Here is a 26,241-nt window from a genome sequence, read left to right as displayed (position 1 = left end):
CCATTCAGTTCCAAACACAATGCTCCTTTTCATTGGTTTACTCATTATAATATTCAACATGACAATATAGAATACAGTGTCTGTCTGTCTATCTATCTATCTATCTATCATCATCATCATCATCATCATCATCATCATCATATTTGTCTCCCACACAATCAAAACTACTCTCAATTAACATGATACAGAAAAACAATTTAAAACAACTATGGCAATTGCAACAACAATATAAAATCAAATCTCAATTGTTATTAAAAGTACAATTCAAAATAAGGTGAAAGAATTCACAAATAAAACAACTGTAAACAAATAAAGGGAATTGGTTGCTCTCCGGAACCTCTCTGCCCTTAGCATCTTTGGGAATGCAGTCAGGGAGGGGGCCAGCCTGATTTCTGCAAGGAGACTTTTCCAGAGAAGGATAGGTAGACAGAGGTGGCACTTTGTTCACTCACCATTTGTTCCTTCCTCCAGGTAATACATAAGGTTCTCTGGGGTGGTAGCTCTTAAGAGAACAAATCTCCTTGTCTCTCAAGCTGTGTCTCTTAATTTAATTGCATCTATCCACTCTGTTTCTTCCAGGGAGGTGTCTGTGCCAGCAATTTACTGTTTAGAATGTGGTTTGTTCCATTCCAATTTAACTTTTAATTAGGTCCAGCAACAATCTTAGCAACAGAAGCATAAATGCAGAGAAATAAGTTTCCATAAATATCTTGGACCATAAATGTATAGTTTCACCTTATTTTCTCCTCAAAGGACAGAACTCCTCCTCCAATCTCTGAGCCCCAACACTGAATGGATCGTCTTATCCCGTGACCCCCAATTTTACTCATTTGATGATGAATTTTGACAGAAGATTTCTGAAATGGCACATATATAGCCTCAATCTGGCTGCTCAATCCACATGCTGTAGTGCTGTGCTATCCCAGGAAAAAGTTGGTTGTTTTGAGGGGTTGCATACATGTGCTTGTGCTTGACTGAGCTCTGAAGTACATTCTCTAAATCCAATCGGAAACACTGCAATGCCCTATCTCTGTTTTGACTAACTCTCTTCTCTACACCGTGTCCCATTTTAGATGTTGACCTAAGTCAGACATGTCAAACTCGCGACGTCACGTGACGTTGTGCAATGTATCGGAGCTTTTTCTCTGTTGCCAGCAATGGAGTGGGTGCGGTTTCCTGATGACACGTCCAGCCCATGGGCCGGCAGTTTGACACCCCAGATCTACGTTAATTGAGTTGAGTTCAGTAGAAGAGTAGCTGCAAATAACATTACATTTTTTTTGTACATAATGCTCAAATCTGCTGAGTCATGATTGTCCATCCAAGACTAATGTCATAAGTGTCTTAAGAGTCAGCTCAGAGGTCTGCTATAATTTAAACCTATACAGTATATAGGCTTTCTATCAGTCCTAACACATGGTTGGCCACTGGGCCATGTAAAAAAACAACAATTGTGTTTAGTCTGCCCTAATTTTCAGGTGGAAATCATGTACAGTGCTCGTTTTGAGTTTGTAATTGTATTCCCAATGTTAGTATATTAGAATTTCAGACTAAACCAAATTGAGAACATACTAATACACCTTTGTTCTACAGGATACATTTATGCTAGCTTGCAGTAAAGGAAGTCTGATAAATATAGATGCATCCAATAGTTGGTAGTCTTATCCTTATCTGCCTGGGGGCGGGGGGGTAACAACTTTTTGTTTCTCTTGATTTGTTCAAACGCTTCTCCTTTATCAATGATATGTGTGATTAGGCCATATTATGCTTATAAAGGATATCAATTGTTAGGAAATTCAGTAATGCTATTTTATTTCCAAAGAATTAAAATTACATTTTTAACCTGAATTTGTATTTGTACATTTAAAAAGAGAAGCCAGAAGTTACAATGAAGCAGGGCTGGAAAAACAGGTGTGTACAGGCAGTCCTCGACTTGTGACTGTAATTGGGACCAGAATTGCTGTTGCTAAGCAAGGTGATTGTTAAGTGAGTCACACCCAATTTTTATGAACGTTTTTGTCACGGTTGTTAAGCAAATCACTTCTCTAGTTAAGCGAACCACATTTTTGTTAAGTGATCCCAGAACTCTGCAGCCATCATAAACACATGCCGGTTGCCAAGTGCACACAATTGGGGGAATTCTGTGATAGTCTTAAGTGTGAAGAAGATTGTAAGTCACTTTTTTTTGAATACCATTGTAACTTTGAGTGATCACCGAACAAATGGTTGTAAGTCAAGGACTGGATGTTAAAACAAATTTAACACCATGATTGTGTTGTGTTTCTCATTTTGCTAGAGCACGGCACCATTTTGAAGGCACTGTCTTCTACTAATAAGAGCCTGAGGAGTTGTTATTTAGAGGAAATGCAGATTCTTCCTGCCAGCCAAAAGGAGCCAATCCAAAGTCTCCAAATATTGCACAGTGGCAGATCGTTGTTTGTTGGTTTAAATAACGGAGTGCTAAAAATCCCCCTGGAAAGATGCTCAGTGTATAGAACAGAAGGGTAAGAAAATTTATGGGTCAGATATATTTCAAACTGTCTTAAAAGAAAAGCACTAGGGAAACATATTGCTACTGATTTATTTTAGAATACCTTTCGTCGTCATTCAAAGAACGCAAAAAACATTGGCTTGGATAGTTCAAAACAAAGAGAATAATTTGAAAGCAGGGGTTTTTTTTAGTGCATCTTCATTAGTCCCAATTAGAAATCAATGCAATGTACAAAAGGCATATAGTTTACTCCTTTTTCTTGTACATTCTTGAATCGACACTAATGTTATTATTCTGTTCTGTATTGTGCAAATAGGTTTGACTAGAATGTTTGGTGGTATTATTCTCACAATTGTTACTCTGCAGCCCTGGTTATGTTATGAATGGATCCAATATAGGTATGACTGGACTTGCCATACTTAGTGAAGTAAGAAAAGCTACAGCATTGGATGGAGTCATGGGCTCCCTTGTTTCCTACATCATTGGACACATAAGTTATCCAGAATATTTATCTTGTTTCAAATGACTCATAGTCAACATTATCCACAGTTTGTTGCTTTGAATGAAAGGCAAAACTGTAGTTAATCAAAAGGCAAATCAGAAGCTTACGAACCTCTCCTCAGTGTTCTGTTGGATTGCTCCTCTGATTTCATCTAATACTAAACATTTTTGCAAGTAGAGGGTATCTACGGCTTCGTTCCTCAGTTCTCTTCTGGTTTCCTATCAATGAGATTTAGGATTACAAAGCAATTCCTGATGTTCTTCTTCAAAATGGTGGTATTTATTTATTTTTTTTAATTTTATTTATATACCGCCCTTCTCCCGAAGGACTCAGGGCAGTGAACAGGGCAGATATATAAAAATACAAAAATACAAAAGTTAAAAAAGAATTAAACATGTGCCCAGCTAAAAACAATAAATACATATAATAAAATGAGAATAAAAAACCCAAACCATCCCCCATCAGGCCAGGCCGGCTTGTTCAAATAAGAATGTCTTCAGATCGCGATGGAAGGAGCGAAGATCGGGCGCCATCCGGAGCTCAACTGGCAACCGATTCCATAGCTCCGGGGCGCCCACAGAAAAGGACCTCCCCCTGGGGGCCACCAATCGACATTCTCTGATCGGTGGCACCCTGAGGAGGCCCTCTCTGTGGGAGCGCACAGGGCGGAGGGAAGTTGACGCCGGCAGCAGGTGCTCCCTAAGGTACTCCGGACCCATGCCATGTAGGGCCTTAAACACCATTACCAGTACCTTGGTATGCGGTCAACTTCCTACAGTACTATGGAAATTGGTTGCCTTTCTTTTGCTGCTTTAGCTTGACTTAGAACTTGCACAGTTCTGATCTGTTCAACAATTTAGCCGTATATTTGCTTTTATCACTGAGAATTTCTCTTTTTTTAAAGTTTTTATTATTATTTTTTATTCTCTACATACATAAGTTAATTTTTCAAACAACATGCAAGCTGGGTTCATAACACGCTGATACATATACAGATTCTACTCTTTGGTTTTCTCTTCTAACCATTTGTAAAATAAGTTCCAGCTTTTGTAGTATTCTGTTTCTTCTTTTTCTTTCAATCTCATTGTTAATCTGTCCATCTCTGCGCATTCCAATATCTTCTTTATTACCTCTTCCTCTGACGGTATTTGTTCATTTTTCCAGCATTGTGCATAACTTATTCTTGCTGCAGTTACAATATGTAAAACCAAATATAAATTTTGTTTGATAGTCTTTTCTGGTACAATACCTAATAAAAAAAAATCAGGTTTAAATGCTACACGTTCTCCTAACGTTTTTTCTAGCCAAGTATGTATATTTTTCCAATAAGCCTTTACTTTGTCACATGTCCACCAAATATGATAATATGTACCTAAATTATGTTTACATTTCCAACATTTACCTGATACATTTTTAAACATTTTTGCTAATCTAAAAAGGTAAAGGTAAAGTTTCCCCTGCACATGCGTGCTAGTCGTTTGCCACTCTAGGGGCCGGTGCTCATCTCAGTTTCAAAGCCGAAGAGCCAGCGCTTGTCCGAGGACGTCTCCGTGGTCATGTGGCCGGCATGACTAGACGCCAAAGGCGCATGGAACGCAGTTACCTTCCCACCGTAGTGGTCCCTATTCTTCTACTTGCATTTTTACGTGCTTTCAAACTGCTATGTTGGCAGAAGCTGGGACGAGTAACAGGCGCTCACTCTGTAACGCGGCACTCGGGATTCGACCCACCAAACTGCCGACCTTCTGATCGACAAGCTCAGCGTCCAAACCCACTGAGCCACCGCGTCCCTTTTTGCTAATCTAGCTTGGGGGTAAATGCCATCTATAAAACATTTTATACAAATTTTCTTTGTATACAGTTGACATTGTCAATTTATAATTTCTCTCCCACAATTTTTGCCATTCTTCTAGATCTATGTTATAACCAAAATTTTCCGCCCACCTTCTCATTGTCCCTTTAATTTGTTCACTTTCCATCTCCAAAGTTAACAGAAAATTATACAATTTTTTAATTAATTTCTCATCAGAAGTTAATAATATCTTATCAAACACATGAGTCCCTAGGGAGAAGGGCGGTATAGAAATTGAATAAATGAAATGAATACATGAAATTTTGTTCTTTATAAAATCCATACATTTTCATATCTTTTTCATATCTGTTTTGTATTTGTAAGCGTACCCACCATGACATGTTGATACCCTGATGTTCCAATTCTTGTTTCGATTTTAATGTCCCATCAATATTTAAAATATCTCTATACATCCAAGTTTTTTCAAAATCTTAACAAGTTTACATGTGAAGAAGCTTCAATTGTTGATAACCACCCTGGAATTTTTACATATATTTTCATTTTAATTTTTCCCCATACTGTTATCAAAGCATTTGTAATGGAATGGTTTTGAAAATATCCATGAATTTTGTTTTTCCCATACCACAAAAACGCATGTCATCCCAATTGTAAGTCATGTCCCTCCAAGCATAACAACCTTTTATTCCTAAGCATTATCCATTCTTTCACCCATGTCAATACAGATGCTTGATAATATAAAGCCCACTCAGGTAAACCAAAACCTCCATTTTCTTTAGTATCTTGCAAAGTTTTCCTCTTTATTCTAGCTTTTTTCCCTTGCCATACAAACTTCAAAACTAAAGAATTCAACTCTTTAAAAAAATTTCCCCCAAGTTTTATCGGAATTGTCTGAAACAAAAATAGAATCTTAGGCAATATATTCATTTTGATTGTAGCTATCCTTCCTAATAGAGACAATTTTAAATTCTTCCATTTTTCCAGGTCTAACTTTATTTGTTTCAATAACCTTGTATAGTTATCTTCTTTTAATGTTGAACATTTAGCTGATAAATATATACCCAAATATTTTACCTTTTTCACTATCTGTACCTCTGTCACTTCTGATATTCGATCTGTTCAACAATTTAGCCGTATATTTGCTTTTATCACTGAGAATTTCTATCTTGTACCAATAATTTAGCCAATTTATATATTAACTGATGAAGATTATGTATATAGTTGCTTGAAGACTATGTTAGCACTGAAGAAATCATTTGATTGGCAGGATTTGATAAGAAACATTCCTGCTTCATTTCAGGAATGACCATACAGCTCAGTTATGTTTTCCTCTGTAATGTTTTAAGCATTCCAATTTTCAACCAACAGCTTGTATATTCTATTTAAAATTAAACTTTACCATAAATTTGGCTAACCTCCTCTTCTTTTCCATCAATGGTTAGAATATAAACTTGAACAACTGTCCTAGTCAATGGTTGTCAACTATTTAATTGTTATTATTTGGTCATTGAGTACATTGTACTTAAGTGCTGTCCTTTCAGGATAATTCCTGATGATAAAAACACTGTACCTTCCTTATTTTTTATATCTTCAATGGTGTATGGCCTTCTGATTCAAAAGTGTTCAATTCCAGTCCATTTGAATTCACTAAAATGCCAAACTGTATAACTAAAATGCCAAACTGTAATTGGTTTATTTATTTAATCTTTCATTGTGTTAAGCTTTTCTGTGTACATGCTTCTTAAATATATAAGCATAGCACCCTAGTCTATCTAGTCCAACAGTCTGTTTTCACTGTGGTCAAACAACTGCACAAGGCAAGCCATGGATCTCCCAGCAAATGACCTTCAAAAGTAGTCACACTACCATCAAAGCTAATAGCCACTGATCTCCGTGGTTACCACGAAGTAGTCCAACCCTTTTTTCAAACCAGCACCTCATCTCCATTTTCCCACTAGAATTGTGTCTTTGCAGCTTCAGGTTTTCTTTCACTACCTGGCAACTGGATGTCCCAAAGCTTTAATGTTGTCATGATATAAACATCCTTTGTACTCTAAAAGTTCTTCAGCTCTTCTTCAGCAGCCTGTTGAATGCTCAATTGAGGAGCCCATCATCTCATTCTATGCCCTCTATTATTTTATATCTTCTATGCATGTGGTTTTCTGGGTAAAGTAGCTTTCTCCTATACAGTGTGAAATGATGATTTGGTGTCTATTTCCAGCATCTTCCCATAATGCTGCTGCCCAATATAGGTGACTGCTTACTTTAACGGGGCAGCTGGGATGACCTTTACACCTTGAGTGACTCTACTGAAATGATGTACTCTTGACATACATCCCTGGCATTCTTTGCTCATCTCTCCCGAAATGCCACTATCACAAAAATAAACACATGACTGTAGCGTATATGTGAGGTAACATGCCCTGCAATAAACATACAGTATTGCTTACGTAGATCACATTTTGTCTGAACACATCCTCTTCCAGATAAATAGTTAAAAATGAATTGTATCGATGTAAAGTAGCATTAGTAGATGACTACTCTGGATGAGATAGAAGGAATTAGCATTAACTGGGACTCCACCATAATCTTTTATCTGTCCAAGACAATAGTGTCTTTCAGTCTCTCTGTTTAAACCATCCATAATATGACATCATAGTGAAAATGTTCTAAGCTGCCTGAACGTTTCCCTGCCAGCCTCTACATGGCATATAGCTTTTCAGATCAAAATAGCCATGCCAGTTTTTTTAATGCAATTTTGAAGCCAATCATTCATTTCAGGCAAAGGTGACACTTGGAACATGTTTACATTGTCAGCTCAGAGATGGAAAGGAAAATGATTCTTTCTTGTTTGTTTTCTTTCCAATTTTTGTTCCTAGGTTTATTCCTATTGCTCAGAGGCTTCATAGACAACAGATTTGTGTACCTTTGCTGACCTTGCTCTTAGTTCTTGCAAAAAAAGCTGGCAGACTCTGAATTTATACCTGGTTTCTAGAGATAGATGTTAGATATTTTTCAAGCTGTTTAAAGCTAGTCTCAAAACACTAAGCAGAATTGGATCTGGCTAGTACTAAAATGACACACCATCAGGAAATCCCAAGGCTGTGGAAATTGAAAAATATCCTGGAAGAAGGCAGTGTAAAACAAGCTACATAACACTTGTTATTGTTGTAGTAGTAGTTATTATTATTTATTCAATTCATATGTCACCCATCTTATTAAACGACTCTGGGCAGCTCACAACAGGTAGACACGACATTCCAATAAAACCAAGACTAATGTACAAACATATAAAAACCACTAACAATCATTTTAAAATACAAAGAAACTACCAAGAACACTGCCTGGAGTTTTATAAATATAAGAATTAAAGAATTGTGATTTTGTTATTAAATTTATACATGTAATCGTAGAAATGCTCAACTGGCACGTGTAAATAGATCTTATAATAATAGTTGATTGTAAATAGAATGTGAACCAGAATTGTGTTGTGGTTGCAAAAAAATAAAATAAAATGTGATTTTAGGCTGCGTCAGTCGAAGTATATATTCCAAACTATGAGAAGCGTTATTCTCTCTTCTATAGAATTATTCTAATCTATTCTACTTCAGTCAGAACCACTCTGTCTATTATGTTGAGTTTTGGGCGCTTTTATGGAGTATTCAGAGGAATTGGAACAGGCTTAGAAAAGACCAGTGAATATTATCAAGGGACCATAAATTAAGGTCTATAAAGGATGGAAAGAGCTGGTATTTTTAACCTTGACAAAAGAAAACTAAGGGGAAATGCAGAACTTTGTTTTTACATAATGTAAATAAAAATACAACACAGGTTATACAATGTATAAAAACAGAAATTCTCTGCTTCCTAGGAGGCAGAGGGAACTTAAGGGGCCTTCATATACCATTCTGAAGATAGACTTGAGAATACATCCATAGGTTTCCCTTTTCCCAGGTTATAGGATATAAAGGTCTCTCTTTTTCCAGGCTATAGGATATAAAGTAATGGACTAAAGTTGCTAGAGTATAGATTCCAACTAAGTTCTTTATAAAAACAGTAATTGTGGAACCATTGCCCTGCCCCCTCCCCCAATTATAAGTGCTAAAGTGAAGGCCAGATGGCCATTTGTTTAATGTGCTTGAATTTAGATTCTTGGACTGAAAGGAGTCCACGTTGATGGTATATAAGGCCCGTTCCAACTTTATGATTACAGGTAGTCCTCAAGGTACGAACCTAATAGAGCCTTCCCATTAGACTCATAAGTCAAAAAATTAGTCAAATGAGTCAGACTCAATTTTACAAATTTTTAAAATCTAATTCATTAATTGAATCAAATGGATTGTTAAATGAATGAAGATCTGATTTACTATTTTCTCTGATTTATTAATTGATCCCTGCCATGTTTATTGAACTGATAGGCTTTTTTTGCTGGCTGCCCATCAACTGTTTCCAGTGCCTGGCTCAGGAACTAAATTGCCTCCAAGCAGGGCTTGCAGCCATTGCAGTTATTTGTTTTAAAAAAAAACTGCTGCTAGTCAGCTCAAGTGTCTTCAGCTGCCTGGGGGGGGAGGGGGGTTGAGGGTTGGACAGTTGCTTAAAAAAACCCTGGCCACTAATTAGCTTAAGAGTCTCCCGCCAGGCACCCATAGGGAGATGAGGAAGGGATTTGCAGAACTGTCAGCTTGCAACAGTAACAGAGATGGAAGGGACCTTGAGGTCATTTAGTCTACTCTGCACTCACAACAAAGTATTTCTGATAAATGCCTATCCAGTCTCTTCTTAAAAGCTTTCAGCGATGGAGCCCCCACAGCTTCTGGAGGCAACTTAAATTTAAAACCTACAAACTACAATAATATAGATTAATCTCCAAAATAAAAGCAAGGGAACACAATGTTATAGAAGGCTGGTTAGCATTTCTACAAGCAGTTTCAAGAGCAGGCTCCATTACGCTCGTAACTCAAGGACTACCTTATATATAGACCTTCCCATTAAGTCATTAGAAGTCAAGCTTTACTGAATGGAGACTGCTACATTATTCCTATCTCTTGTTTCAGGCATCAGTTGAGGATGGGTATTGTATTGACAGTGCCCAGTATAAGATGCTTATGGATACTAGCTAAACTTTAATTTTCAGTACTTGTAGAACCCTGCTCTGATTTTGGTCCATTACAAAAGCTTAGAGCTATTCAGTTGAATAGGGATAGAATTATGTAGCTTTCTCAATTCTCATGCTTAGAAATCATTTTCGGTTGTAGTGATGCTTTTGTGAATGATATTCATTTCTTTTGCTGAATTGGTCAGATATAAAAGTTCCTTGAACTCAATTTGAAATAGAGCAGCAATCTTAACTGTTATAAATTCATTGTGTGGTTGTGAATAATGGGGGATGTACTTCTCAAAAATTGCCATTTGTGCAGAATCCTTTAAGAAAACAAAGGCAGACCTGCCCTGTTTTGTAGATGGGGTAATGAAAAAAACTGCTTTGTAAGGATATTTCATTCAAAACCTTGGCTTTGTGGGGAAGGATTCCTGCTATCTGGCAACAAATTTTCTGATTAGCTTTGTATCGGTTGCAGCACTTGGTTGTATCAAGAAAGATGTTTTAATTTCATCCATGGCTTTCCGCCTGGCATTTTTCCTAGGTGGTGATTTATAGTCTATTGTTGAGCCTATGCCAGTAAATAGTTGCAGAAGGGAAGCAAGATATTCTTCCCGTTTTTCACACCTACTTCAGACTCTGTGAGAGTTTGTATGTGTGTGTGTGTGTGTGTGTGTGTGTGAGAGAGAGAGAGAGAGAGAGAGAGAGAGAGAGAGAGAGACTTTTTATAGAAACTCCATCCTCTGCACATTAAATTTTGATTTTTTTTAAAGAAAGAAAGGCTTTCATACAGTGGAGAACTTTGTGCCCTTAAGGCAGGAATACCAAAAACTTGTTTATTTTCTTTGGCTTCATTTTGCTTTCAGGATAGTAGTGAGTTGTTTACACCCTCAAGGCTGATTAGAAGTCTTGATTAGTCAGGATTTTTGGAATCCTCTCAATCTGACTACAGAGAAGAAAGTATGGTTGGGAGGAGAGAAAAGCCGATCAAACCCAGGAGACAAATTGATCTTAACATTGATTAAACTTAGGCGCGCTAGTGTTCTCAGCAGATGTTAAGGCTCCAGGATATCTTGAGAGCTCTCAGAGGTATAGTATGAACAAGAGCAAGACAGACACGCAACAAACAGTTTGCTCTTATTTCCTCTGCACGGAATTACTCCAACGGCATTGCTTGATGATGTCTCTCTTCTGGCTTTGTTTTCAGAACATATATCTGGCTTGATTTGACCATTGGGCATTTGCTACTGGTCTGTGGTAGTGGCATATCTTTCATAGCCTCCTGGAACTGCATTTTCAGAAGAGGGTTTATAGGACAGGGAACAGTTTATAAAGAGATGTGTGGACCAGAAAATTTTCCAGGATTAAAATTTTCCATGAATGTTTCCACATGAGAATATAAGCAGTACCCTGCTGAATCAGACTCCTGGCCCATCTGATCCAACAGTCTGTTCTCTCAGTGGTGAACCATCTGCGCAAGAAGACTGACCAGTTCCCAGCAGATGGCCTTCAAGGTTAATAGTCATTGATCCCATAACTTCCATGAATTGGTTCAAGCCATTTTTGAAGCCAACCAAGCTGGTAGCCAGCACCACATTGCATGGTAATGAATTCCAAAGCTAAATTGGAAATTGTGTTTAAACAAAAATCCTTTTGTTTATCTGATTCTTTCAGGGCTCAGTTTCATTTGGTGACTGTGAGATGTAATATTCGGGGAAGAGTAAAATAAGTACTTATTGTCCACTTTATCCACACCATGCATACTTTTATACCCTCCAATCATGGCCTCTATTCTTTGCCTGTCAACAAAAGTGCCTATAGTCAAGGCTATGGTCTTCCCAGTTGCAATGTATGGCAGTGAGAGTTGGACCATAAAAAAGGCTGAGCGCCAAAGAATTGAGGCCTTTGAACTGTGGTGCTGGAGAAGACTCCTGCGAGTCCCTTGGACTGCAAGGCGATCAAACCGGTCAGTCCTAGAGGAGATCAACCCTGACTGCTCTTTAGAAGGCCAGATCCTGAAGCTAAAACTCAAATACTTTGGCCACCTAATGAGAAGGAAGGACTCACTGGAGAAGAGCCTAATGCTGGGAAAGATCGAGGGCAATAGAAGAAAGGGACGACAGAGAATGAGGTGGCTGGATGGAGTCACTGAAGCAGTGGGCGTGAGCTTAAATAGACTCCAGAAGATGGTAGAGGGCAGGAAGGCATGGAGGAACGTTGTCCATAGGGTCACGAGGGGTCGGACACGACTTCACAGCTAACAACAACATTCTTTGCCTCTCTCCTAGAGTAAAAATTCTGAATATTGCAACCCATTCCTTACAGCCCCTTGATCGATTCAGTTCCCATCCTCTGCAACTTCTCCAACATCCTTTTTGAGATATGGCAACTAGAGCTGTACACTGTATTACAGATGCAGTCATGCCATTGATACACATTATGATAGGCATCTCTGATTTCAATAGTTTATTATCCATAACGTGCTGTTGACCATTTCACAATGGACGCACAGTGGGTCAGTATCTTCACTGAACTTTTCACCGTTAAGAAGGGTCTCTTTCCTTATCAGCCATTGCTAGCCTTGATCCCATTAGTTTGTATAATCTTATTAGTTTGTCTACATAAGGCAACTTGCCAATTTCAAAACAGGTATGGAATTTGTTTTCCAGGGCATTGGTCTAAAAGTTGAAAAGGAGGAATTCCCTCCCTTCCTCACATCGAATAATGTAGCTCAGATATTTATGGAAAATGATGAATATTGGGATGGATATGCTAATTGGAAATAATTTAAACAGGAAAATATTCCAATTCTTGGAAAACCTGTATCTCTATTTTGAATTCCAGCCATCAGAAAAAATAATCTGCTGAGATAAACTTGCTATTGCATATTTTTCATATTGTAATCTTAATATTTTTGAAGAACTTCATATTGTTTGTTGATTGATTGATTGATTGATTGGGACTTATATGCCGCCCTATCTCCTGAAGGACTCAGGGTGGCTAACAACAATAAAATACAAATAGGATACAAATATTAAGAAGAAATTAAACTATACCTAGCCCCAACTAAAACCAATAAAACGTTAAAACCATATTAAAACCCCTTATCATCAGTCCAGGAGGGCATGTTGGAAAAGAAGTGTCTTAAGGTCACGACGGAAGGACCGGAGGTCAGGGGACATCTGGAGCTCCAAGGGGAGCTGATTCCACAGGGCAGGTGCCCCCACAGAGAAGGCTCTCCCCCTGGGGGTCGCCAGCCGACATTGTCTGGCCGACGGCACCCTGAGGAGGCCCTCTCTGTGTGAGCGCACAGGGTGATGGGAAGTTGTTCCTGGCAGCAGACGGTCCTGCAGGTATCCCGGGCCTAAGCCATGAAGGGCTTTATAAGTAAGAACCAGCACCTTAAATCTCACCCGGAGAGCAACCGGTAACCAATGCAGCTCACGCAGGAAGGGTATAATATGGGAGTATCGGGATGCTCCCATCACAACCCATGTGGCCGCATTCTGTTAATTTCCTTCATAAGATATTTATGGGTCCATGTAATCATGTTTAAAAAGGCAGTGTGAACCAGTCTTTATTGAACAAGACTCATCTGTTATGTGAAACGTTCATTAGTGCTGATTGATACCATTTCAAAGACTATTCCCAGATGTATGTTTTCTTGTGCTTTTGCTTTATCACTTGTATTGCACATAGGAAGGAAGAGGCCAATTAGTTAGCCATTAGAAATAGACACCATTACTTTTGTGGGGCTGGCAGTCATGGGAAATAGCTCCCACAAAGTCATAGTAAAAGGCCTAATGGGAAACAGATGTAATCTTTCTCTGACTTTCTTACTTTAGTACTGTGTCTTGATTGCACATCAGTCATATAAAGTACTTATCCTAACTTGACAAGATTGGCCAAGGAGAGGTAGAAGAAATTGCAGTTCCGATGAAAGCATTTTGTGTAAGCCACAAATATGCCTTAATATTTTTAATCACACCTTGTCTCTCAGCCCAGCCTACCTCAGAAGTTTATTGTTGGAAAAAGTGGGGGGAGGAAGTGCTGTGCACACTTTCTTGAGCTCCTAAAAGAAAAGAAGAATATTCTTTCAGAGATGGAAGTAAGTACCATCAACCACTTTGTTGATTTTTGATTTAGAATAATGTGTGATCCATGTCACATTATGTATAAATCAGAGTTTGAGGCTTAAATTAAGGGTGAACCAGGCCACTGTCACTTATTCAGCATTCATTCAGCATTCATTGTTAAATCAACTCTTTGGATAGAGTTTCATTAATAATATTGAAAGGGATCCTGATTGGTGAAAGACTGCAATAAAAAAGAATAACCCAGTATAATTATAAATTTCAATAGAAAATCTTTACATATGTCCTTGATATTTATCTTACATCAGCTAGCTTACAAAAGTTTGGTTAGCATATGTTGTCCACACTTTGTCAACAGTGCTGAAAATAATCAAATTGGAAGTAGACATCCCACGCTGAAGGGCAATACACCTTGTGGATTTTTGTTTTTCTCCAACAAAAAAATAAATAAAGAGAATTGAGCAGTAATCACCAAGATTAAAATCACTAAACTTAGATATTCTCCTATGGTTGCTTGATGGAGTAGAACATCTTTATCTCTACTGATAGACATATTCATTCTCTAGAAGCTGTATGTACAAGCTGTATTTTAAATGAATCTGGAAATGTAAACACAAAAGATGAGAGGCCTAAGATACACAAATATAAAGATGAAAGGGCCTGACATGAGAGGCCCAAGAGATGCTTACTAATTTTATTTCTTGTTTTATTTTAGCAGAAGGCAAATCACCAGACTGAGTTCAATTAAGTTTTGTCAAAAATTGTCTATAGTAAATCTCCATTTAGTGTACCAGCTTGGTAGATGTCAAAGGTTGAGCTGAAATGCAGTGTATACGTTCACAGCTTGTCAGAATTTTGCCTTTGTGCAGTTAGTCACTTCTTTTTACTGTGGCCACCCACAGTAAAATGGGCAGCTACAGTAATCTCCTATGCTGTAAAATAAAGCATGTATGTGTGTGTTGAAATGACCTATGCTGTAAAACAAAGCATGAATGTGTGTGTGTTGTTGGCAGAATAGACCAAATACTAAATTGTAACCCTGGCATTCTTGAGAGATCTAGCAAGAGGATCCCATTTGTCATCCCAGACTAAAAGCTTTCTCCTCCCACTTTGTTCTTACCATTTAAAGTCTCATTCTTAATTACTTTTGCTCCTAGGAGAAAAAAATGTGGATATCATTCTTAACAATCGTTCCCCCCCCCCCATCTAGAAAAGGGGATATTAGAAATCTTTTTTATAGGCATTGATTTTTTTTGCTTTTTAAAGTTTTTGTTTTTGTTCTGTAGGTGTCTTTGTAGAACTAAAAATCAATATTAAAATATGCGTAAATAATCTTTAAAAATCATTCATTAAACAACCAAGAAGGCTTGCTTTATCAGTCAACCACCTCCCCCTCCCCCCAAAACACAGCTCAGCAGATAAAACAATAGCAATTTTGTATGAGTAAAACTGATAGTTGAAATGACAAAACCGGGTGTCTGGTTGTCAAAAAATCGTTCATAAAAGCAGAAGAAAAATGGATGGAGAAGGAGGAAATAGCTTCAAGAGGTTGGATTCTGTGTATTGTATATTTCATGAGTTCTCAGCCTGCTGATATAATGCCCATATAGATCAACCTAGGTGCGACAGCATTTTTTTTTAAAAAATAGCTTTTTTCTGAGGATTGGCAGACTTAAAAATCTCCAAATGTGGTTGAATTTAACTCCCAATAACCTTCACTTTAGGCCAATCTGTGAATACACACACACACACACACACACACACACACACACACACACACACAAACACAACTTTTTAACAGGACACAACTTTCCTGCCTTGCTGTGCTCTTTCTAATTACAAACTACATAATATCACAAACTTTATGTTGAAAAACTTTTATTGCACATTTCAACTGGACAGGATTATATGGAAAATTCAGATGTTCTGTTACTAGGCTGTTTAGATTTGCTTTGTAAATTTCCTTTCTTACGATTTTCCTCTATGGAATTCAGTGTCTTGAATGAACTACTGTAATGTCTCACTCTAGTGAACTTGGCAAGATGTCCCAGATATATCCAAAATATATTTACGTTTCCATCTGTCAAATTTTCCCACAAGTCCTCTGAGAGTTAATGGATATATTCTTTTTTCTGGTCTGCTGAAAATAAGTATCCCATAAAATAGAGGTGGGAGCCAGAGGCCCGCAACAGAGTCTGGCTTATAAGACCGTTCAATTGGGCCCATAACTTATCTTGTAACATTATACCCCCTCCTTTAGGTCCCATGATATCCCCAGGGCCTGCTGCTCCATCTAATCTGATGCTCTGTTATTCCTTCCAGAGCAGTAGGAATGTTCCCATTATGCACAGCAATGTTTGAATGCATTCAAGTGAGCCACTACCCACATCGGCTCTGCATACACGTGTACTTGGTGGCTTTCTCCATCTTGGGTAATACTCACTTAAGGTAGCTGAGGGAGACCTGAAAATGAACATAAAAGATGAACCATGAAGCTGAAAAGGAAAGCAGGGGAGAACAGAACAAATAAAAGAAAGATCTGAAGCAGGGGGTGGGGGCTATTGGAAAAGGAAAGTGAAAAGCAGAGGCATTTCTATATGGGGAGGAAATGATAGGAAAAAATTATATGGATGAACGGAGGAAATAAGGATGAAGGGAGGTGGAAATAGGGATAGGCGAGGGGATGGATGAGGACTTGATTTTAAAACTAGTTTATGACTCCTTTGTCGCGTCTGTATTTGGGGAATACAGCTTGTCCTCGACTTATGACCACAGATGAGCCCAAAATTTATGTGGCTAAGTGTGACATTTGTTAAGTGAGTTTTGCCCATTTTACAACTTTTCTTGCCACAGCTCTTAAGTGAATCATTGCAGCCGTTCAGTTAGTAACCCAGTTGTTAAGTAAATCTGGCTTCCCCGTTGGCTTTGCTTATCAGAAGGTCACGAAAGGCCATCACATGACCCTGGGACACTGCCACCATCATAAAAATGAACCAGTTGCCAAGCATCTGAATTTTGATCATGTGACCATGGGGATGCTGCCACAGTATGTAAAATGTTCATAAGTCACTTTTTTTCAGTGCTGAACTAAATGAACTGTTTGTAATTTGAGGACTACCTGGATAGAAAAAATGAGTTATAAATTAATAGAAATGTTGATTCCCCTGATACTAGTTCTAACAGCCTGAAATATTCTGGTAATATAATGATTTTGTTTCCATCTATTAATTCTCACCTGGAGGAAATCAGAATTTAATTGTGATGGTAATAGTAGATGAACAAAATTTTGAGAAGACCAGGTTGGAACAGTTCACGTTTTTTTTAAAAAAGTATACATCACAGCAATTTTCATCCCTGAATTTGTGTTCTGCTGCCAAGGATGTTTTTCTGATAAGCAATGTTACATTAAGTTTTAAGGTTGTTGTGATCAGGACTGGGAGTTTACTCCACTACTCAGATTGATGTATGCTTTCTTTCACTGCTTTTATGGCACCTGAATTTCCATTTGGATGGCTGCCCATGTAGCTGGTTGAAGGAAGCTCACAACATCTCTGCTTTTATTAAGTGTTACTTGTGTTTGGCAAGGCAACGGAAATTTTATAGTGTTTATGAAGCAGCATTTATTCATATATTTTTAATAGCTCTCTTTAGTGGTATAATATAGATGTAAATCCAGATTTAATCAGAATTTCCTCAGCATAACTATTCATCTTCACATCCAAGCAAAATACTCTTATGTTCCTACGTTCCTTCTTTTAACAAATAAATAACCCCATGAAGAACCTGTTGTCTCAGTGAAATGATGGAAAAGTGTGTGGGATAAAAACTGAAATAGCGGAATAGTTATATTGATAAATACACCAGAATACTGTACATGTGTGTACAAAGTATCATATTACTTTGGGTTAATGGAAATCCTAAAAGATTCAGAAAAGTTCAAAAGAAATAGAAATCAAATTAATTATGCACCATTAATTTTGATGCTTTAATTGCATGTATCAAAAAGTTTTAGAGCCTTTCCCTGAAGTCTTTTCATCTTCAACAGTAACTTTGGAATAAATAATATTCTTAAAAAAACGAAAACAAAATTTCTATCCATTTACCAGATGTTTTGTTTTCTGGATTGCAGTGATTCATTCTTCACTATCCATTTTCCTTTATTCCTGCATCCACCTACTCATTTGCGTGTCTACAGGGGTTGATACCTCTTATAAATACTACACTATACTTAAATATATTATTAATGCACAACTATCGGGTCTGGGTAACGCTGGGGTTAGCCATATGTACTCCAATCTCCATTTAATCCTTTCTTACCAATGACAGCTGTCATGATTGTTACTTACATGAGCTTGTTAATAGACAGGTTTTGCGGCCGTGAATTCGTAAATTGACACAAAGCAACATTGTTCTTATAGACAAAATTTCCAGGGACTTAAAATATTTCAATTTGATTTTTATCTTCTTTTTTTTCTGTTAAGCTTATAACTATTTCATTTTTCTTTTGTCGTGTTTTGTGATGGAGGGCATGGTTTCCTGCTAAGCTCTGTTGAAGATAGATCCATAACAATAGATTAACCCTTGCAATTCCTGTAGTAAATGTAATCTTGCAATTCCTCATCTACAAAAATGAGATGCAAGTTATATCACGTATGGAATGGAATCCTTGCCTCCTTTCCCAGTACATTATTATATATTTTACTTAGTTGTTGCTATTGTAGCAGCTTGTGTTTACGTCTTTATAAACATGCTGAGTCTTTATCATATGCGTCCCTGATTCTTACATTATGCAAAAAAGCAAACAGCTGTCCTTTATTTACTGTAGCCAAATGTTTTATAATTTTGCAGGTTGTCATGGGATGGAAATTCTTCAGATGGAAAGAGAAAAGTTTGCTTAAAATTGTTTGGATTTCCATTTCATTGTTTATTTTCTCCTGGAATTGGCATGTATAAACAGCCAACCATTGTTAATGATATAAGAGACCAGACCAGCTCATAGCACTCCAGTGTCTTATAAGGAGGAAGCAGCAGTCCACATCATCAGCAGATGTATAAATATTGACTAGAGTACTAATGCTGCAATGAATCAACCACTGTCAGTGCTTGGGTTGACTTGCAAACAATATTCACAAGATGTTCAATTCTTGATTTTCATGTCTACAGGAATAAGAGACTGGACTATCAGAAACTGTGATCTCTTCCCAACAAGTCTAGATGATGATCATAAAAATGTAGGGGAAGATGGGTAGTGCTCACTTCACCGCAGCCTTGTAATGTGCCATATGTTGGAAGGATAACTTTTGCAGAGGCGATTCCTTACTGCTACTCTAGACTCCCTTTAAATGGGGAAGTGACCTTCAGTATGTCGGGAACCGGTGTATTTTTCTAAACTCATATTTGAGGTATGGGAGCATTCCACATAGGGCTCTCTGAACCACACAATTAATATATTTGGATTGAATGTATTCTGAAATATTTGATCTACCCAGAATTCAGAACTTAATTCATTATGCTAATCCCACTGTTGAAACAGAATCAGTTGCCATTAAACAGAACTGACTCTTGGTGCTCGATTGCCGGTAACATGTCGTGTTCTTTGGGAAATAAACTTGTTTCCACTATACTGATGTCTGGATCAGGTTTCTAATTTCTGCTTCAGTTGGTTTTTCTGTGGGCATGAGGCATGTGATTTCTTTAAACTTCTTTTGATTTAGTTTTATCTCTGCAATTTAGGTTTTGGTTTGGTTTCTCTGTACTTAGCAAATTGAGATTGTGGGATTTTTACAATTTTATTTTTCATAAGTCTTCAACATCCTTGGATTTATTGTCTGCTCTCTTTACGCCATCTGGTTTGGGACATGACAGAATGAGTTCTATATATGGGTCATTGAGGTTGTCAGCAATTAGAAATTAGCTGGCTGAAAACTAATAAGGTTGATTGTTAGCTCATCCTCTTGCAAGTTGATGTTAATGGCACAATAAACTAATATTGTTAGTACCTTTTTTGCCAAGCTCAATTTCTTGCTCCCAGCTACTTAGACAGACATCTAACGCTCTATTATTTGTAAAATGTGTTTCTTTGGCAGTAGCCACACTGAACACTGCAATTAGATTTCCTTCTTTCTTTTTTAATTTTATAAAATGCATTGTAACGTGGTGTTACAGTATGTAACAATTCTGCATCAGATAAAATGAATTAAAATAGGATGGATATACTTGTTATGTAAGTTGGACTTAAAGAGAGTGACAGGCCCAAATTTGTCTAGTGACCTTCCATGGATGACTGTGGATTAGAACAGGGCTTTTCAACCTTTTTCACCCATTGTACTACTTTTAGGATATGGTAACATCCGAGTACCACCAGTCACCTAGCAAGGTGTCAAAAACTTGATGACCAAAAAAAAAAAAGGAAAAAAGTGATGAAGTACAGGTAGTCCTCAACTTACAACAGTTTGCTTAGTAACTGTTCAAAGTTACAATGGCACTGAAAAAAGTGCCCTTCCAAGCCACAGCTGAGCAAGACACCTGCCTGCCCGCCCAGTGGCGTTCTTCCTCCTGTCGTGAGTTTTTCATTGTTGTGAGCATTTCTGTTGAGGATTGGCAGCAGGGGTGGGTTGGGTGGGTTGGTTTTTATCCCCCCCCCTGCCTCTGCTGTGTGGTTGCAGCAGGTTTTGGTCACTTCACATGACCCTGGGACACTGTGACCATCATAAATATGAATCAGTTGCCAAGCATCTGAATGTAAATCACAAGACCTGGAGATGCTGCAACATTCCAGCTGATCGACGCTTCTTCTGGGCTCAGCAGAAGCGCCACGATCAGCACTGAGCTCCAGCTGGAGCCTGGTGCTGATCCTGGCGCTTCCGCTGAGCCCTGACAGCCCTGCAGCTCCAGCCATCTCTTGCTCAGGCTTGTGCGGTGCTGCCACCGGTTCAGCTCATTCCCCTCCCCCACTTTTGTGGGATGGTCGCGTACCACCTGCCAGGTGCCAATGTACCACAGGTGGTACCCGTACCACTGGTTGAAAAGCCCTGGATTAGAACTCGGAGTTCCTTCTCCTCAACCAACACTTTAACCACCAGAACACACCATACCACAATGCTATCTTTTAAAGTCAGGAGTATAATACAGGAAAAAATAACTACATGGATAATGTAGTTACGGGATGCTATTTTTTTTAATCCTCTATTGCATAGGTGTGAAACTTGATTGCGTCACGTGACATATCGTGACGTATCGCAACTTTTTTGCCTTTGCGCAGCTGGAGTGGGCATGGCCTGTGCAGGCTGCCAGTTTGACACCCCTGCTCTACTACATTAGCTAAGTTTCAAATGTGTTATATTAATAACACATTTTAAGCATAGTGATAAGTGTGAACAAGGGCAGCTAGGAGGCTTTAGTCAATTGTTCTAGTGATGATGATTTTGAAATAGCATGACCCCAGTACCCAGTGATGTTGTTTATGGACAACCCAACTAGCCTTCCAGAAGGAATTTTAGTGAAAAATAAATGTAGCCCCTGTTGTAGCAGCTTCGCTTTTAAATTTAAAATGGCATTCTTAAAATGTAATGAATATAACTGTAATTTGTCACCTAAACCATGAATAACCATACTTAGATTTCTGCAGTGCTTTTTTTGTAAAAGAAAAAGGTGCCGGAACTCACACATGTCATACAACCCGCCTTGCCTACCCTACAAGGTTCCATCCAAAAAAGGTGCCGGAACTCTGTTCTGAGCGTTCTATGACAAAAAAAGCCCTGGATGTCTGTGGTTTCACTAAAAATCAGCTCCCTGTTTCAAAGCTTTCCTCTGTTCTCACGAGGATTTAAAAATCTCTTTTATATAACCATTAATCCTTTCAGAGAAATATTTTCTCGAATATCCTGTCAAACACACTGTACATCTATTTTTCTTTCTGTCCTGAAAGGATGTTTAAATTTATTTTATTTATTTGCTGCATTTTAAAGCTGTTTTTCACCCTGTACCTTCTTATAAATCTCAGAGCAATTAAAAAAATAGAGATTCACAGAGACTAGACACACAACAGATGGAGAGGGAAGAGAGGAGACAGAGGAGGGTGATCAGATCTTCAAGGCCAGAGAAAAGAATTGAGCTGACATTTATATGTAATTTCAGGAGGCCCTGGCTGACTTCCCTTCTGGGACTTCTTGTTTGGTCAGTCTTATGGCTTCTGCTGAAGGATAAGGACCTTCGGGGCATCTCTCAAGAGAGAAGGACTGAGCTTTTGTAGATTAGCAGCAAGAGGAAAAATGAGTTTCCTCCAGTCACTTCTTTGGCTAATATCAGAGACCAATATGGTCTATTTTCCTTTCCATGATGTTCTCCCAGCAAAACAAAGTGTTCAGTTCTCCATGATTTTTGGTTCATAGTCCAGTGGAAGAGGTTAGAAATGTCTTATCTTTCTGCTCTCAAATCCCAGCACTAATAGTAGGAGAGAAGGAATAGGAAAATAGGTGAGAATGACAAGTACAAAATTACATTAAGCAACCTTATGTATAATTCTTTGAAGAAGGCATAGCAGTTTGTCTTGAATTATCTGGGGTTCTTCAGAATGCCCAAGAATTTTGTTAAATGCTATGCTCTGTGTTGAGATCAGGTGGGAAATTCCCATGATTCTAACTAATTTCTGTACCCAAGCTAAGACTCTATGGGAAACCAGGTTTTTTTTCACCCACTGACCAGTTTGGGATACTGTTGAAAGTAGCAGGCTAGAAACTGGGAGACCATGAGTTCTAGTGCGCCTGCCCTTTGGAACCAGCTGCCCGTAGAGCTTAGGAGTGCCCCTGACCTTCGCTCATTCCGCCGGGACCTGAAGACTTGGCTCTTTGAGCATTCTGGCCTGGACTGAGAGTATTAATTGGGGTTTTAAATTGGATTTTAATTGGGGTTTTATAATTATTCAAGGTTTAAATGTAATTATGTTAACTGTTTTTAATTTTTGTAATTGTATTGTTTTGTAATAAAACCTTGTCCTACGGGAGAAGGGCAATATATAAGTCTAATAAAGATAAAGATAAAGCCAACTGGGTGATCTTGGGCCAGTCACTCTCTCTCAGCCCTTGGGAACAGAGTCTGGCCCATCTGCTGGTATTTCAGCGACTACCAGAAACCTGTACCAATAATGACTCATTTCTGGCCAAAATACAAAGCCAAGAAGGTGGCTTCATTTTGTCAATTTAAAGTTGGATCTAGACATGGAAGAAGAAGAAGAAGCCCTAGGAAAAAGACAAAGACAATCCAATTCTAAAATCTTGCCAAGAAAACTGCAGGGGATATGCCCAGACCAGTTACCAGGAGTCAACTCTGTCTCAAAGACATACTTCCCCACCCCCACCCCCCCATACACACACACAAAAGAAAGCACAGCCTACATCCTGTGTAGTTCAAATAGCCTTGTTGACCTGAGAGGACTGACAGATCAAGCAACGTGAGAGTAGCTCCTTCTCTTCAGAAATTATATCTGCATGATCAGCCATTAGTTGAATAAAACTAATAGCGCCATATCTGCATACGCAAAGGAGACAGCCTAGTTGCCTCAGGTCAACTCACATGACCATAATTTTTAACAAGGGTTAAAAGTTGTTGATGGTTTCCAAATGAAAACAGTTTTGGATATAACTCTGCATAGCTGCATGCTTATGAGTTCTTTGTTAAATTAACTTTCACCAAGTTGACACTTGTGCCCTGTCTGCTTTTTCCCCGCATTAATCTGAAACTGTGCCTTCTGCTTCCATTCCCTTGCATGACTTTGGAAGCTGGGATAATCAGCCAGAAGAGCCACAGTAGCAGATGGCAAGAAAACTCCTGAGGAGCCAAAGTCCTATTTTCATGCAAATGGCTTTGGTGGCTAAAAATAAGGAGCAGGAGGCGAAATCGCTCTTGTATTAAAGAGACGAATTCCATTGTTTATAAACACCGTGCTTGGGATATACTTTATTAGGCATCAGATAAATCATTTATTGCAAAATAATGAACATGGGAGTGAGTGTCTGCGGATGTTAATTTTCTGTCAGAATACATCCCATCTGCTAAGCGCTTTCTGAGAAGAATTTTCTTGAATCCCCAATGACTTAATAGCATGGTTAACAATTAATTGGAAATATAAGAGGAATTGGAATATAAGAGGAACTACTATAGCTTAAAATTTGTAGTATCTGAAGGGCTGCTGGTGCTTTTTTATCTCTTGAGTAGGAGGCTAGATTAGTTGATCTCCAAGATCCCTTTCAATTGTACAATTCTATGATTTAACTATAATTCCCTTATTTTTTAAAATAAATCTACTATGATATCTTTCACTAAATAGTTTCTGACGGCATTTAAATAATCAAATATTTGTGGAAATGAGCCATGGCATTCTGGAATCATTTGGATGATGGCCACATCCAAAGTTTACATGCAAAAAGCAGGACATTAACCTTTGCCACATGATTAATTAACTAACTGATGATGTTCTTTTTCCAATTCTAAACATACTTATTAGAGACCAAGAACTGTTTTGCTCATGGAATATACTTTCAAATGATCTAATTTACAATGGTACTGCTAGTTAATTAAATTTAGATTAATTTGTTTATGTGTATTACAAACCACACCAAAGACAAAACATTTTATATGGTTTTTCATCTAACAAGAGAAAAAAATATTTTTGCTAGATAGGATACATCTAATGCTTTTAAAAAAATGTACGTGCAACATTTTAATCAGTTTGCAGGTTTTTCTTTAGAGTCGATCAGATTAGAAACAGACACCCCAAGGCGTATAGAGAATGCTCCGTTATTGTTGTTGGGTACAACAGAATCTTGAAAATCTGTCAGAATTGCTCTGTCCTATGTTAAGGAGAATCAAGGCAGAGATTTTTTGAGTCTCCTCACACTCCTACCTTCCCAAGATTGTAATTTATTTTCTCTTTTGTAAAATTACTATTATTAATACTTTATTTTCAAATCAACATACAATTATTTTTACATTTCTTTCCCCTTTTTCCTTTATGTATGGTGAACGATTTAAACACAACAAATAAAAAATATTTTAAAAGGCAAAATTCTATAATTACAAATATGTTCCAGACGCATCTGATTTTTTTAAAAAGTCTTTCAAAGGGGAAACCAAGCTTTCAATGTTCATCCAACTTGTCCCTGGAATTTTTTCATTTGCTTTCTGTTAACAGCACTAGCATGCCTGTGTATTCCTCTGCGGTAGCTAAAGCCTGCCTATGAGGAAAATTGGAGAGCCCAAAGTGCTCACTATGGGTGACATGCATGAGCAAATGAGTATGTATATAAGGCTCTGCAAGTTGAGAGCCCTTCCGGTGGCTCCGCGGCGACGGAGGGAGCCTTCCCGGGCTGCCCGCGGCTCAGCTGGTGTTTTTTCGCCCGAAACAGCGCCGATCAGCTGTTCGGGCGAATCTGAAGCCCCCTCCTCGGGAGAAGAGGAGGAGGTGAGCCCCCAGGTGGGGGTTGAGTTCTCCGGGGCCGCCTGAGCTTGGAGCTTGGGCGGCTGAAGGATTGAACTCCCCCGTAGCCTGGGCTGCTCCCAGCTGGCTAGCGTCTCTGCTCCGGACTTCATGGAGCAGAGCCAGGCGTCTGCGACCATCCCTGCTTGAAGGAGAGACTATGAAAGGGAAAGAGCAGGCAGAGCAGTACAAGAGGGAAAGATGAAGAGATGAAGAAGATTTTATTTTACTCTCAAGCTTGATGGACTTTGCTTAAAACTTAAAGTGAAAGTGCGTCACAATTGTAAGTAAAAGATGGCGGCTAAACCTCCCCCTAGAACTTTTCGGAGTGCTGGAAATTCTCCGGTGCAACAACAATCATTGCTGCAGGCGTTGCATTCTCCTGATGTATTGACATCGAAGGATCTTGAAAAACATACCCAGTTAATTTTGGAGTCAATGGGTGTTAAATTTCTACAGATGGAGGAGAAATTGGAGAAATTGGAGCAGAGAATGGAAGAAAGGATGGAACAGAAACTTAGAGAAATGAAGGTAGACATTTTGTCCTCAGTGCAAAAAGTTGCTAAATGTGTGGAGGTGCTGGATGATCAAGTGCAAGATTTGATTCAAAAGAATGCTTTATTAGAAGCAAAAGTATTGGAAATTGAAGATTTAAAAGACAAAATCGACAGTGAACAGAGCTTGGCTCAATTTTACCAGATGCAGTTTGCTGTGAGAATTAGAGGCCTAAAAGAGAATATTAAGGAAGATTTAAAGCAGCTGGTTTCTGAGGC

General features: G+C 38.4%; 1 protein-coding gene across 1 annotated transcript in view; it reads left to right on the top strand.

Annotated features, from left to right (window-relative positions):
* The window catches only part of SEMA5B (semaphorin 5B), a 207,882-nt gene that overhangs the window by 107,684 nt on the left and 73,957 nt on the right, over positions 1-26,241 (top strand). The window contains exon 10 of the mRNA XM_083349852.1: positions 2,297-2,504. Coding sequence (XP_083205978.1) covers positions 2,297-2,504 — 208 coding nt within the window. The remainder of the gene's footprint in view (positions 1-2,296; positions 2,505-26,241) is intronic.

This window comes from Vipera ursinii (genome assembly GCF_947247035.1).
Source record: "Vipera ursinii genome assembly, chromosome: 1".
NCBI classification, from domain to species: Eukaryota; Metazoa; Chordata; class Lepidosauria; order Squamata; family Viperidae; genus Vipera; species Vipera ursinii.
This window is presented reverse-complemented; position numbering and strand designations above follow the sequence as displayed.